Source organism: Vigna unguiculata, chromosome 10 (assembly GCF_004118075.2).
Source record: "Vigna unguiculata cultivar IT97K-499-35 chromosome 10, ASM411807v1, whole genome shotgun sequence".
Taxonomy (NCBI): Eukaryota; Viridiplantae; Streptophyta; class Magnoliopsida; order Fabales; family Fabaceae; genus Vigna; species Vigna unguiculata.
The window spans coordinates 28,442,871-28,457,488 of record NC_040288.1 but is presented as its reverse complement, the minus strand read 5'-3'; the positions used below and the strand labels follow the sequence as shown (position 1 = coordinate 28,457,488).

Sequence of the window (14,618 nt, the reverse complement as noted above, 5' to 3'; positions counted from 1 at the left end):
AAAGTAATAAAAATTATAATGATCAAATTAGGAACTTTTTTTTTAAATAACCATACCCATATTCTTTTATATATATATATATATATATATATATATATATATATATATATATATATATATATATATATACATGTTCATTTAAAATTTTAATACAATGTTTCAAAATTTCTATTTAATTAACATCGAGCAGGGGAAATTTATTCAATATTAATTTATTATGAGAAATATAAACTTGAAATTTTAATATATGAACTTCCGAATCAATCATTTTAATTTATGATCAAATTTCTCCTATTCACATTGATGCAGAACCGCAACGTAAACATTGAAATTAAAATTGAGACAAAGCAACCATTTTTGCTACATATTATTTATCAGGTAATAATTAGTATCTGTTTTTTTTAATTTGTTCGAAAAATAGTTGATAAACAAAATCATTCTTTTTGGAACTTAAATGGCACTCTTTCAAAATAAAGAAAATCATGTAAAACACTGCCATCACACAATCATGGTCTTCGACATTCAGTGAGAGTTATCAGGAGCACATAGTTACAAGCACATGGATTTTAGTTCAGTTAGAAATATGAGGAGTAGAACTTAAAGCAATAAGCACTCCATAAATATAATAGAACTCTTCTCCTATGATTAAGAGTCAGAAATCAAAGGTACTTCTTCCATGATTGAAGCTTCATTGTTGCTAATTGCAGTGGAAGCTGGGCAAACATGTAATGTAGTGCATATATCTGTTGTTTTCAGGTACTTCTCTGCTTTGACAATAATCAAAGGTCCATATTCAAATACCATCCTCTTGCACTGCAACAAAAATTCTCCATTAGAAAAAACCTTGGACAAGAGGAAATAATTGATCATGAAAGTTATATATATATATATATATATATATATATATATATATATATATGACTAGACAATTTCTTTATATTGTCAATGCATATACTAAGAAGACATTTTTTATTTTATTTTTTAATTAGAGTTTAATCTTGGTAATTTATAATAAAAGTTCATGTTAAAGGTTATAGATTACCAAAATTAAAAACAAATATGAATGCAGAAACAGTACTAAAAACACTTCAAGGAGTGAATATAAATTTTATCCATTACTAATTATTGTTATAAGACTTTAGGCGATCTTAACCTTCTTTCATGAGATTTATATATTTTCAACTCTGTTGCGGCCCCACAAAAAGAAAAGTTTATCCAGTTCCAAGAGTACAAAATTATTTCATTTGTTTGGTTGGACTATCCTTTGGATGGTGAAGTGAGAATAATGTCACCAATTTGCACACAAGAGCTCAATTATTGGCTAGGTCAGGAGGTTGACAGCGGAGATAAACCATTAAATGAAAATACCTGTGGGCAAAAACTGTGGTTGCAAAATTTTCTTTTGCCAAGACCAGTATAAAAATTTGAAAAATCCTTTTTTGGATTCATAGGAAAGGATAGATTCAATGCAACAAGGTGTTTAAGAATACAACGTAATTTAGTAAATAAGAGAGTTAAAGAAAGATAGAATTTTCTTACCTTCTTTGACAATTGATCCATAGAATTGCATGCTTTCAACAGTGCCTCCATTATCTCAAGCTGACATATTAAATAGTTAGTTTCATATGCAACAAAAGGTGACAAAAACGTCGAGTAGCAGAGTGGGGTCAAAACAACAATATTAGAAGGCTTTCAAGGAAAAAATAGAAACCTAGTAAAGTATATATGACAGGGACCTAGGTATAATGCATATGTAACTTTCATATTAAGTAAAAAATATTAAGTGACCTAGTTTTCCTCTCTTAGCAACTAGTTTTTAAGGGAGGGTTTTATGAGTGCTCGGGTGTTTAACAGTGTATGCTACAAGAATAAAAATTAAAGCACATGTAACATTCAGACTTAAATTATTTCTGAGGGTAATGCAGATTTTTCCTGGTACATCTGCAAGCCACAGCCACGTCCTTCACAAATGATCACTATATTTTCAATTTCAAACATTGATAATTCGTTTCTTATTCTTTTTTATATCTATCCTTCTCATAACAAAAATAGGACAAAAATGCACATTATATATTAATGTGCTTGTGCATAAAAACCTACACGCTGCATTGACCATAATCAATTTCTTTCTTCTGTTTCACTGCAAACCATCCAAGCAAAAGAAAAAGGAAAGAAAATTCTAATTTGAAACAGTATAAAAAGTATGCAACAAACCCTTATGTGACAAGGAGCAGAAAATTCTCATGGGGATAAGATAAACTTCGATGAGAAATGTTACAAACACACTCTTTTTAAAACATTTACTTAAATATATTACTTTTTATTTATTGAAATTTATTGGAAATTAAAAATACAATGGATACCTTTTGTCTTCTTTAGTAATTTTTATTATGATTTTGTAGTCTTGATTAAATTTTAAATAATATTACAGAGTGTGTTCGTACGTAACACAGGCTAAATTACTAACCTTGGTGTCAGGATCATTCAACTTAACCAGTATGGCTGAAACAGTATCTTTGCAAGAGTCACAGGTATTTCCTTGAACTTGTGAGGAAATATTTGCAGATTGGCAGAGGTGGACCTGTCTGCAGAGTTCTTTAGGCAGAACTGATGCGATTTCTGAGAAGAAACGTGGGGCATAATGATCCACCAATTCAATGCACTGTGAAATACAGAACAAATATATATTATTAAATATAAAGTCTAACAAGCTCTGACTCATTACATTGAACCATACATTCCTAAGTTGTTGTTTTAGGAATCAACACTTTTTTGAGAGAAGAACAATGAAAAGAAAATCAAACTTCCTTGTTTCAACAAATGTACAAAAAATGTTAGAAAATAGAACTCTCCTATCCATCGGTTTATTCTAGTTACAACTTACAAGTCTCTCAAATCTCATAAACTCCCGCTCTTTTTCATCTAATAAAGGGCTCCTTTCTGCTAACTAACTCTTAGCTGTAAAAACTACCGATTCTTAGTTTTTCTTTTTAAACGTGCTCCTATGATAAACCTGCAATCATGTCTTGTCATCAACTAGCTGTTCTTGCTCCTGTATAACAGTCTGTCCAATTATTATGTCTTAAATCACTATTTTATTTCACAATTTTCGCCGAACAAAGTCCACAAACAACTAGGTTGTGTTTTTGTAAGGAACCTAGAAACAAACTACAAGAAAATAATGCTGAACATTGTGTCGAATATTGTTGATTATCAACAAAGAAGAGAATTATCTTCAAAAGTTCTCCTTTTTACAATAGAGAAAATGCTCAATTTAATAATGCTAACTAACAAATCTGAGTGAATTTTATCCCCTTCAACCAACCTATTTTCATATCTATGCTAATTCCTCCCTCCATCTATGTAACTATCTGCCAAGTCTCATTATGTTTGAAAAAAGAGATTAGTCCATTATGCTAACTATTAGTCCATCCTCTTTCCTTATGTACTAACGGTTATTCTGTTTATGAGAAGTAAAATATGTATAATTATCATATTTGTAAGCAAAACAGATTTAGGAAAAGAGACCAACCTGCTGTTTGAAAGAGAGCATCTGATAACATTTATCGTGAAGTGCATCAATAATCTCTCTTTGGTTCTCTTTATCATTTAGATAATCAAGGACCTCTGTGGTATATTCCTCACAAAGTTCACAGGCATCTGATTTCCTGTTGACTTCTGCATGCAAAATATGTCCGCAACATGAATCAGTACCGAAGCTGCATTAGTATTTTAAAATCATACCCGTTCTTTAACAGAAATTATTTACACAATATGTTTACCAAGTAGCATTTTTGCTTCAGAAGTCTAATAAGAACTAGACATAGCAGTTACATTTTTGAGAAATTGGAATCTTTACTACTATAACTTATCAAAAGTGCCTGAATATGAAAACTTCACCCATAGTTCTTACATCAATTTATCTAAAAGAAAGGGATATTTGTAAATTGACACACATTTGTAAGGCTTATGGAAAGGAACGTTAGGATTGGTCTTCCTTTCCCATCAAATGAACACAAAAGACCTCTACAAATTGATCAAAGCAATTCAATAAGCCATGCTTGATTAGCATAAGAAATATATACAATCTGAAATAAGATGAAAGTGTATTTGAATAATCTTCTTCGTAAACACTTACAAAAGAACAAAAATAAAAACAAAACGAGTTTCTCAATAAGGCAAAATAGCTTATATGTTAATTTGTAAAAAAATTCTTACTTTTCTTTTTCCTAAAATACTTGCAACAAGTTTATCAAAATAAACCCTCTGGAGGAATATGTAACTATGTTCTATGCATCTCACCGAGCATGACAACGGAAAGCAAAAGGATGATAAAAAGTTAGTCTAAAAATCTTACCGCCATAGTTTGTCAGTTCTCTTGCATCGCAAACCCAAGCAGCACCCAACAAAAACAGAAACAAAAGCCCCATTCTTCCGTCCATGATCCCTGTGACAAACACTTCAAAAACCGATGGTAAATTCCACCAGAAAAAAAAAATAGACAGAAGCTAACGGTTACAACAGAGATACACACGTATACAGAATTAATCTTCAACTGAAGCGAATATATGCAGCATCAACATATATTTTCAACAACCTTATCAATTAAATATTCATTATGTAGAGATTAGCAATAATACAAATATGAAACGTATATAAACCATATTACAATAAGTGGCATAACAATAATGTCGAACCAACGAAGATAACTGCAGAAAATAAATCAGTTTGAATTGCATGATCATAAAAACAAGAAGACATTTACATTATTATGTTTGTATGTATTGAATTAAGAGCCATAGAGAAGAATGAATAACAAAGATGAAAAATTGAGGAGACAATTATGATAAGGAAAAACGTTAATTATTACGAACGACATAGGAATGAAGAAGGAAGATTGCCTGTTGTGGAAGAAATTAGGGCAACGTCTTAAAGAAATGTGTCAGGTGCAACTACGATGGTCTGGAGAAGGGAAAGGTCACACAAAAGTTATGATTCCTATCACGTTTATAATTTACCTTTTCACCTTTCTAATCGGCTATATCAGTTTTGAAAAAAAGTAAAAATCCAAATCGATGGCTATTAATTTTGTATTTATAAATTCTTTGTTCGATCCCTTTATTTTAGTTTAAAATTTAAATATGAAGTCAGTTCAAGTTAAACACTTTGGTTTGGATTATATCAATTTTGAATTTTAGTTTGTTAGAAATATATTACATAAATAGTGAATTACTTAAAATGAATAACTCACCAAAGAAATTTAAAATGTCAAAAGTGAGTGATAATGTCAACATGTCATTAATAGCATTTTTATTTGATTTTTATTTTAACATATTTAACACAAATGAATATTTAGTACAATTAAATGTTACATAAATGGATTACAAATTGGGTTCAACTCAAATACGTTTAAAAACATAGTCGAAATTGATTGAGTTTACACATTACTTGTATTCATAAACATTCATAAGGTAAAGTATTATATTTTCAAGAATCACATACTTAAAAATATTATGTTGAGAAATATTTTAAAACGTATTCGGTTAAATTTTTACTTTAATTAGTATATTTTTAAAGTTTAAAATTTTAAAATAACTGAACCAAAAATGAAAGTTATATGCGGGTTAAAAAAATAATTTACCACATCCTAATAATGAAGAATAGAAAAAACTCGCATAGTAACTATTTTCCGAGAAATCAACAATAACAACAATTAACACTTCCGCAAAGGTTCAATTACTTAAGCATCATCCTAATATAATAGCTATTTAGATGTGTCATTAAAAATAATCCACTGATGAAAATTCATTAATAAATTTAAGTACTTTCATAATTATATCTATATACCTCCATTAAATAAATAGTTGCTAAAAGATTGTTTTTATTTTAAAAATATTTCCATTAATAAATTTATGCTATGTGATATTCCATAAATACATATAAGAAACTGGTATTTTAGATACATATTCCACAAATATTTCTAACCATATAAAATTTAAATAAATATTTTTCAATATGGAAATCATAATTTAGTTTAGCAATACTTAATTTATATGATAACACTGACATTTTAAATTACGGATAATATAAAATAAAATAAAATTTAAGTTAGGACCTAAACCCTAATATGATTGAAGATGATATTATAGTTTTAGAGTCTCATTACTCTTATATCTTCCGAGTGAATTCCCTAGAAAGTTCATAAACATGTCAACACGTGTAATGTTAAAAGGGAGAAAAAAACAGAACAACCTCAGGCATATCAGAAATATAACATCAGCTTACAAGAGTCAAATTGACATAAATCATCTCTACAAGTGGCATCACAATAGATGGAAACATTAGTTAATATACAAGGAGAGGTAAAAGAATGCAACAGACAATAATCTACTCAAGCAGGCACAATAAGTGGATGATACACTGATATGGGAAAGATCGAAGATGCAAACATGAGTTTTTCAGCACTAGATGATGATCAAGAAAGCCATCAATCACCTCAAGTTCAGTGTTGGCTTCTTCTTCTTTTGCTGCTTAGTCAAAAGAAGAGAGAATCTACCAAATCCAAATTTCTTTCTCTTCGCAGAAAACGGCTTCTGAACATTTTCCTTCTCAGCTTGGAAGGATGATGCATCTGCATTTTCTCTTCCTAGCATCTGACCAAGAGAAACCTTCCGTTTCACCGACACTCTTTCTCCAACCATAGCTCCACCTTCACACTCTTCTGGCATCATCAACTTTCTACTCAATATTTGCCCTATAGACAGTGTTGGCTTCAGAACTGGCTTCACCTCATCATGTACCAGATTCAACCCGTTCACATCGAGTAACCGAGATTCCTTCCGGTGGTGAGAAGGGTAAGCATTTTTAAACTTGGTCGAGTTATGTATGGAGGACCGCCGTCTGTGTCCGTCGGACCGCCACTTCCTTAACGCCTCTTCAACTGCTAACTTTCCCAGATTTGCAGCCTCCACCCTTTCTAGAGCTTCCTCAAGGGCCTTCTTGCTGGTTTTAACTTCCTCTGTGGCTTCCTCTACCTTCATAAGTGTTTGATAAAAACACAAATAAGAGAAAGTTTGAAGAATTAAAGTATGAGAACGAGTTATCAGACAAAAGGAAAATATAAAGGAAAAATTCAAACATAGGATAAATGTATCTCTAACAACCTTTTTCACAATGTCCATTTTTGAAACATTTGCTTCATCAACTAGAAGCATAGCATCTACAACTCTCTTCTTAGAATGTTCCTCGGCCTCCCGCGCCTTGCAGGTCAGTGCAGCATACTCTTCAAACGAAAGGGTAATTCCATCATGCTTCTGTATGAATTCTCCAGGTGAATTATCATTATGAGATAAAGCTTTCATCTCTGCAAGTGCAGCTGCTTCTGCTGCTCTAGCAGCTTCCTTTATTTTTCGAGCAGCAACCAACCTGATTTCAGCAGTTTTTATCATAGCTTTTGTCTGTTCAATCTCAGACATTGCTTTCGAGACTTCCGATTTCGCAGCTTCTCCCATTCTCTTGAAATTCTCTGCCTCAGAACTCAACCGATGGAGCTCTTTTGTAATATCTGAAGGGTTATCCAAGCCAGCATCTTTTGCCACTACCAGTTTTAGCTTTGTCTGGTTTAGCTCTTCCTCCAGACAGCATATCTTTGAAGAGTTCTGAGTTAACCTCTCCCGTGTCTTCTCAAGAGATAATCTTTCCTTCTCTAACTTCTTATTGAGTGATTCAACAGAAGCGCGAACATCGGCAATATCGCTTGTGGTTCTGTTCAGGTTCAGTTTTGCTTGCTCCAATTCCTTTAATATTAAACCTGGTGCTGATGAATGATATTGGACACCACCTTCCTTCAAATCCTGAACAACATTATTCACTTGGTTTTTCTTATCTTCTTTAGCAGAAGACGTATCATTGCACACACTCGTTTGGAAATTCAATTTCGCTTCAGATTCTTCTTTCTGCAACTTCGATTTCAAATTCTCCACAAGCCTTTTGGTACTTTCCAACTCTTTCAAGACATCGAGAGTTTCCCTTTCTTTCACGATCAGCTCTTTCTCCAATAAAGCAGCATGATCCTCCAGTTTTCCAGGATCAAGCTCTTCTGTGTGAGTGTGATGCAGCTAAAAAGAGAAGAAGAGAGAAACTTTAATTGTGAAATTAACTCAATACAAATGCCGAAATATAACTTGAAAACATCATAAAAAAGCATTAAAAAAAACTGCATTTAAGTTGTCCTTATCTAAACAGAAAAAAGCCACGAAAATGTTACACTGGAAAAAATATAATCCAGCTAAGATATCTTATGCATGACCTTCATAGTCATGGCGAAGGGTTCTTCTTACTTAGCAGCTGCTAGCACACTACCCGAAAATAAATAAATAAACAAACAAACGGAAAAAAAAAAACATGCAAATGATTTGAACTTTAATATCATCTACTTCTCACATTTAGTGAAGATTCACAATTTATAATATTTTACTTTAGATCACTGCCCTTCAGATCCAAACCAAAGTCTACTCAGCAGAACAAAAATGGTTACGCACAATAAAAACAACAACAGTAAAAATAACAAATCCCCATTTCTTATCACGACACCATAGACAACAGAGTTGGCAGAAGCAAAAACAACACACGAAACCATTTTCTTCGAAATGTTCAAAACCAGAAAAGGTCGAAGCTTTTCCTTTGTGCAATGCGGTTACTACACGAATCACAGCTTCAAAGCAAAAAGACGCTGATGGGTTGTTACCTCAGGCGCGAAATGCTTATTGCCAAGACCATTGAGAATGGGTTTCCAATACCCAACGCCGCCGAACCGCGAGACGGCTTCCCTCACCGATTCGAACGGCGCCGATGTATCGATCTCCGCCCTGAAACCCGATTCAGGCCGGTTCGCCGCCGTGTCGGAAACTTCCATGTGAAAGACTGGAAAAAAGTGAAAAAACAACGGAAGTAATGACAACAATAATTATAACAATAAAACGACAAGGAAGGGTTGGTGTTTTGGCGATTGTAGAAGTAAACATGGGAACTAAATAGTTAACAGAAACAAACGGTGTGTTGTTCTTAGTTTGCCGTGAGCTGACACCGAAGTCTTTGCCTTGATTTTCGAAACTGGGTGGGACCGGGGCCCGCCACACTTCTCAAGCGCAGACTCTTGTCTGTCAACGGTAACAAACGATGTGTATCGGCTTAAATACTATACTATTATTAATTTATTAGATTTAAATACGTACCTTATAAAATTTAAAATGTAAAGTGTATTCAGGTTGCATAAACTATACGTAAAGAGCGTGATGAAATTAGAATAAAGACTCCAAGATTAGGGTGTTATTAGGCCCACTGGGATTTGGACGGTGATTTTTGAGGTTATTCATTATAATATTAAAAATGTAACTTTTTTTTTAATTTTAAATACAATGATACAATTAAATTATTGAATAAAGAAAAGCATATCACTAAAAGCAATAAAAGTTTAATGCTGTATATAATATATGAAAATAAAAAATTTATATAAATAAATTATATTGTATGAATAAAAATTCAGGTGTTGTCATGTGTGTTCTTAATTAAAATAGTTATTATAATAAAAAATTATAAAAAAATATTTACCATAATAACCGGAAAAATAGAAATAAAAATGTAAAAAAAGTTTAAAGCTAGATAGCTATAGAAAAGAATATTTTCTTTATACTAGGATAGAAGTATAGACTTATGAAAATACAATTGTATGTATGACTATGTTTTATATATTTTTATAGTATAGAATATATTTAATACTAATAAATCATGAATTAATTTGTATATTGGCTATGATAGACTTCCAATCTAATATTAAGATAATGTAATGAGTTTGTAATTTTTTTTAGGACGTTACTTAACTTTATCATTCATAATTCATAATTCATGTAGATTGATTCTTAGATTAGGTTTGCAATGTGTTTCTTTATATTTCATGTTTCACCTCAATTGTTTTAGTGGATCGTAACCATAGTCCATGAGCACAACCACGTGGCTTTGGGGAAATTTTCATTTTAGAGTAACCTTTGAAAGCAAGAGAAAAAAAAAAGTATGACATAAATATAATTTACAACATATAAGAAAAACCTAAAATTACTTATCATTTGCACTAATAACATAGCAGGAAAAGATAAAAAGTACTCATCATTCATGCATCCAAGCTCAGCATGATTGCCCAATTTACTTTATAATAATTTATAAAGTGGGGATTCGATAGTGACCAAAAACATTCTAATTGATATCATTCAATTGTTGAATCAAGTAGTAAGGAACAATGATATATAGTCCAGTCAAATTTCTTAAAAAAATTTAAAATTATTTATCATAATTCAATTGTTGTCACTTCATTTCTAGCTTTGATTAGAGGTGTCTCAAATTTCTTCAATAAATCTTAAAAGATTTGGTGAAGATTAGGGAGGATCTTCGCTATAAACTCAAGATGTGCTTTGATGAATGTAAATAGAAAATGAAAAAGTTGGGTTCAGATTTTATCATGTTTTATCTTAAAATTAGTGAGCATTATGCATGCTATACGCATATGTTTAGCACTATGTTATAGGTATTCATAATTCTCGAGTCTTACATTATTCATTAAACTTTGATATTAAAAGAAAAAAATTTAAAAGCAAATTTTTATTAATAACTCAATTCACTCTTCGTCCTCTTGGTTTTTGTCCTACGCAAACATTTCGTTATGCGATTCTAATAATATAATATCACTTTTTTTATTGAACATAAGTACTTTACTTTTGTAATAAGTGTATTAGTTTATGAATGTGTTAAACAATAATGTTTATAAATAATCATCTCCATTTTCTCTTCCAAATATGTTCATGCTAAGTATCATTATGAACTTTGACATCTTAGTTGACATCTCAAAGTCCATCAATCATTTGTTATGACATAAAAATTTATTAAAAGAAAAAAAAAATGAATACAAAGCATTGGGTAACCACACCAAACCTATGATAATAATAACACTTCATGAAACTACCTACTATGAAAAACTGTAAATAAATACATGAAGGTAAAATGTTAACCATTTATATTGTTTGCTAGGGATAAAAGTCAAATTATATAACTTATCAACACAATGATTTCCCTCATGAAAAATATGAGAAACTTTGAATTGCATATGCTTACAAAAATGTAAGCACCAACATCATCTCTCTCTAAAACTCTAAGGAAACACTCATTGATCTAAGAAACTATGACAAACTAAAGTAGAATCACTCTCCAACCAAAGTCTCTAAAAGCTTTCCCTCCAAGCATGCTCCAAAGTATAAATGATCTTTGTAAAATTGAAATAAATAGAAGTCTACACTCCTAACAAAGCTGAAAAACTATCTACATATTCACCTCGACTTTCTCTAAAAATATTAGTACATGTAGATAAACCACGACAACTCCCAGTTGCACCATCAATATTCACCTTAAGCCAATTAGTAGATAAAACTTGTCATATTAGATATGTAAATGAAACCACCATACTCTCCCTAGTTTGAATATTGAAAATTTTTACTCACATGCTTATTAGATTTATTCATAGTCACACACACCAATTTCCTATTAATTGAAAAAATAGCATAAGTAAAAGCAATTGGATCCTTAAATATATTATGGTTTCTCATCCTTCAATTCATCCAAATAATCATAATAATGACAACCACTTTAATCACTTTAAATAAAGGACTACAAAAAGACTTTATAAACTGAACAACCAAATCCAAAGAGTAAAATTACTAATCTTGAAAAACGTCCTTCAATCGTTCTCACAATCACATAATAATAGACTCTCTTAATCTCAATACTTTTTCTTATGCCTTTAATTTTATATTTGGTAAACCATTTAGTGTTTAAAATGATTTTTATTTGTGAAATTTTTATATATGATACCAAACAAACTAAATTGGATTTTCAAACTATGGAGGTTGTTGTATAGTTAAAGCAATCTCTAATAAGAAATTTGACCGGTTCATCGTCTCTCATGTGTGCAATAAAAGTTCTTATAATGTATGTGATTATCATAAGAAGGTGGAGGATAATTTAATGTTTATATTTTATGTAGACAATAGGTGAACATATAGAAGTTGAAGTCTCTCATATGAAATGAAAGATTTGAGAGTTGACGGTTGAACTTTGGGCATGGATTAGGCAAGATTGTGATTATAAGAATCTATTTTTAGGCCAACAAGAGTACATTCAAAAACTCCCTAGCCGTTTTGACACGAGTTGTGTCAAGGCACATGACAATTTGTTAACGTTATCTATTCTTTTATATGTAACCATTACTACTTGTTTAAAATTTGAGAAGAAATACGAAACTCATGTTAGTTATACTAGTGCGGTGGGGATTCTAATATGTATATGATGTGCACTAGAGTAAACCTTGTCCAAATAATTAGTTTAATATATATATATATATATATATATATATATATATATATATATATAAACACTCAATGTACTTTTAATTAAATTTTAAGATATTGTATACGATAATAGTAATAATCATAAGTTTGATAGAAAATTTAATCATATAAATTAAAAAAATAATAAAATTTATAATGTTATTATATTTGAAATATATCAAATAATTATAAAATAATTTAAATCTTTTATCTGAATTACACACGACAAAAACAAATTATTATTAAAGAGATAGTTTTAACTTTAAATTTAGCTTATTTGATTTATGAATTAGGTAATAAGTTCACGACTTAATTAACAAACGGAGTCTCATAGATGTTTCAAATCAATTTTTGACACTTTTGTAAATAGTGGTGGAGCAAGGAAAAAAAAAGTACCACACAAAATAGTGAAAGAAGAGGGAGAGACTTGACTTGTATTGTAAAAGCGAGGATAAATTACGCATTACTATTTATGTATAAGAAATGTGACAAAAAAGAAAAAGAGAGAGATTTGACTTTTGCAATGAAAAAAAGAAAGAAAATTGAGAAAATACACTTTATCCTTTTCCTTTATACTTTAGAGCTTTGCATTGCTCATCATACACCTATCAACTTTCTTCCTGCACCCCATCAAATCTTCCGAATTTTTTTTCTAGGATAAGAGTGAGTGAGTCTCTTCAGAAAAAAAAATCGGAATGTGATTTAATGCTTTCCGAAAAATAAAATCCAGAATGATGAGGTGCAGGAAGTAACAGACTTCCCTTAATTACTTTTGTATTGGGCCTGGTCCATGTATGGAAGGTTGATGCATCAATTAGAAAGTAAATAAAATATAAGGCTTTATCTTTCTGCGTCTCAATAATTTATAATTGCACTCCTATAATTTTTAAAATGGCAATTTTATTATTTGTAAAAGTACCTTTTAAATTATGTGTTCCAAAAATCTTCTAGAATTAGTTATTCTGGAATTCTTGAATTTCACACACTTTTTGAATATATGAAATACATTTAGAATGAACAATTTAAAATAAAATTGTTAGAATAAGTTTTTTAAAACATATATTTTTTAATTAGCGAAAGTAAAAATATATAGACTAATAGAACACTAAGATGCTCTAACTCATATAATCTCAAAGTATGTATAAATGACTAAATCTCATACATTAGATTATAAAATAGTAGTATGTATAGTATAAATATTACACCTTATAAATATACAAGTTTCTACTCACAAGGCATGTCATATTAAACTTGAGGTAGCAATCTAAGAAGCGAACTATGTGTGTGTATTGTATCTGGGTGAAAATACCACTAAAATTATGACCTTTGTGTTTGACTTCACTCATTGGCTGCATACCTTGTAATAGAAAAAGAAGTGCAACCTCTTGATTTCCTTAGCAGGTCTTACTTCATAGGTAATCCTTCAATATCATGTCATGTACTCCTTCATAAGACCTTGTATATAACTTATGCAGACATACTAAAACACCTGCATACATTGAGCACATATGTAATAAACATAATCCCTACCACATTTTTAAGTCTCTATACTTAGCCTTACCCATACTTGTTCTCTAAACAATCTTTACATCAATCCTTATTGTACAATCATCAAACATGTTACTAGACTCATACACTAATCAGGATATGTGAAATTAGCCTTTGGGATTTTATGTATTATCCAAGCCCAAACCTTTGGTTGCGCTAAAGTAAACACTTCCTTTGCATCTTGTACCCAAGTGTCACCCTCATACACCTCCACATCTTGTTTCCTTTACTATTCAGTTGTAATAAACTAAACTGCAAAAGGTGTTGTTGTGGAGCATGGTAATATAGAGAGCTTACACCGATCCATATGTAACACATATTCCATACTTTGCTTGAAAACTTGCATCTAAAGAACAAATGGCCATGTGTTTCTTTGCATTGACTGCAAAAAGCGCAAGTTGTACTCCCAATTACCACCCTTCGACAACCTAAATTTTCTCTTGTAAAGTAGAATGCATATGGTAACATTTTAACTTTCCAAAGTTATTGCTCATAGAAGTTTGCATTTTCTCCCACAACACTATTTTGTAGTAACTTATATGTATGTTGATAGTACATTCCTATCATTCACCACCCTTCCAAGTCCACTATTGACACTATTGACATGAATCATGTCTATGGTTTACAAGAATTTTGTTACAT

General features: G+C 30.8%; 2 protein-coding genes across 2 annotated transcripts; both read right to left on the bottom strand.

Annotated features, from left to right (window-relative positions):
• Positions 1-471: 471 nt before the first annotated feature.
• On the bottom strand, positions 472-5,020 carry LOC114166284 (prosaposin-like). Its single transcript, XM_028050999.1, has 6 exons — positions 4,902-5,020; positions 4,358-4,447; positions 3,533-3,678; positions 2,468-2,662; positions 1,540-1,599; positions 472-813 (listed from the first exon to the last, which is right to left on the bottom strand). The coding sequence occupies exons 2-6, from the start codon at positions 4,440-4,442 to the stop codon at positions 646-648; spliced, it is 654 nt and encodes a 217-aa protein (XP_027906800.1). The 5' UTR covers positions 4,443-4,447; positions 4,902-5,020; the 3' UTR covers positions 472-645.
• A 1,219-nt stretch (positions 5,021-6,239) lies between these two features.
• On the bottom strand, positions 6,240-9,144 carry LOC114165725 (WEB family protein At2g38370-like). The gene is made up of 4 exons (XM_028050301.1): positions 9,052-9,144; positions 8,747-8,922; positions 7,164-8,117; positions 6,240-7,034 (listed from the first exon to the last, which is right to left on the bottom strand). The coding sequence occupies exons 2-4, from the start codon at positions 8,912-8,914 to the stop codon at positions 6,492-6,494; spliced, it is 1,665 nt and encodes a 554-aa protein (XP_027906102.1). The 5' UTR covers positions 8,915-8,922; positions 9,052-9,144; the 3' UTR covers positions 6,240-6,491.
• Positions 9,145-14,618: the final 5,474 nt, after the last annotated feature.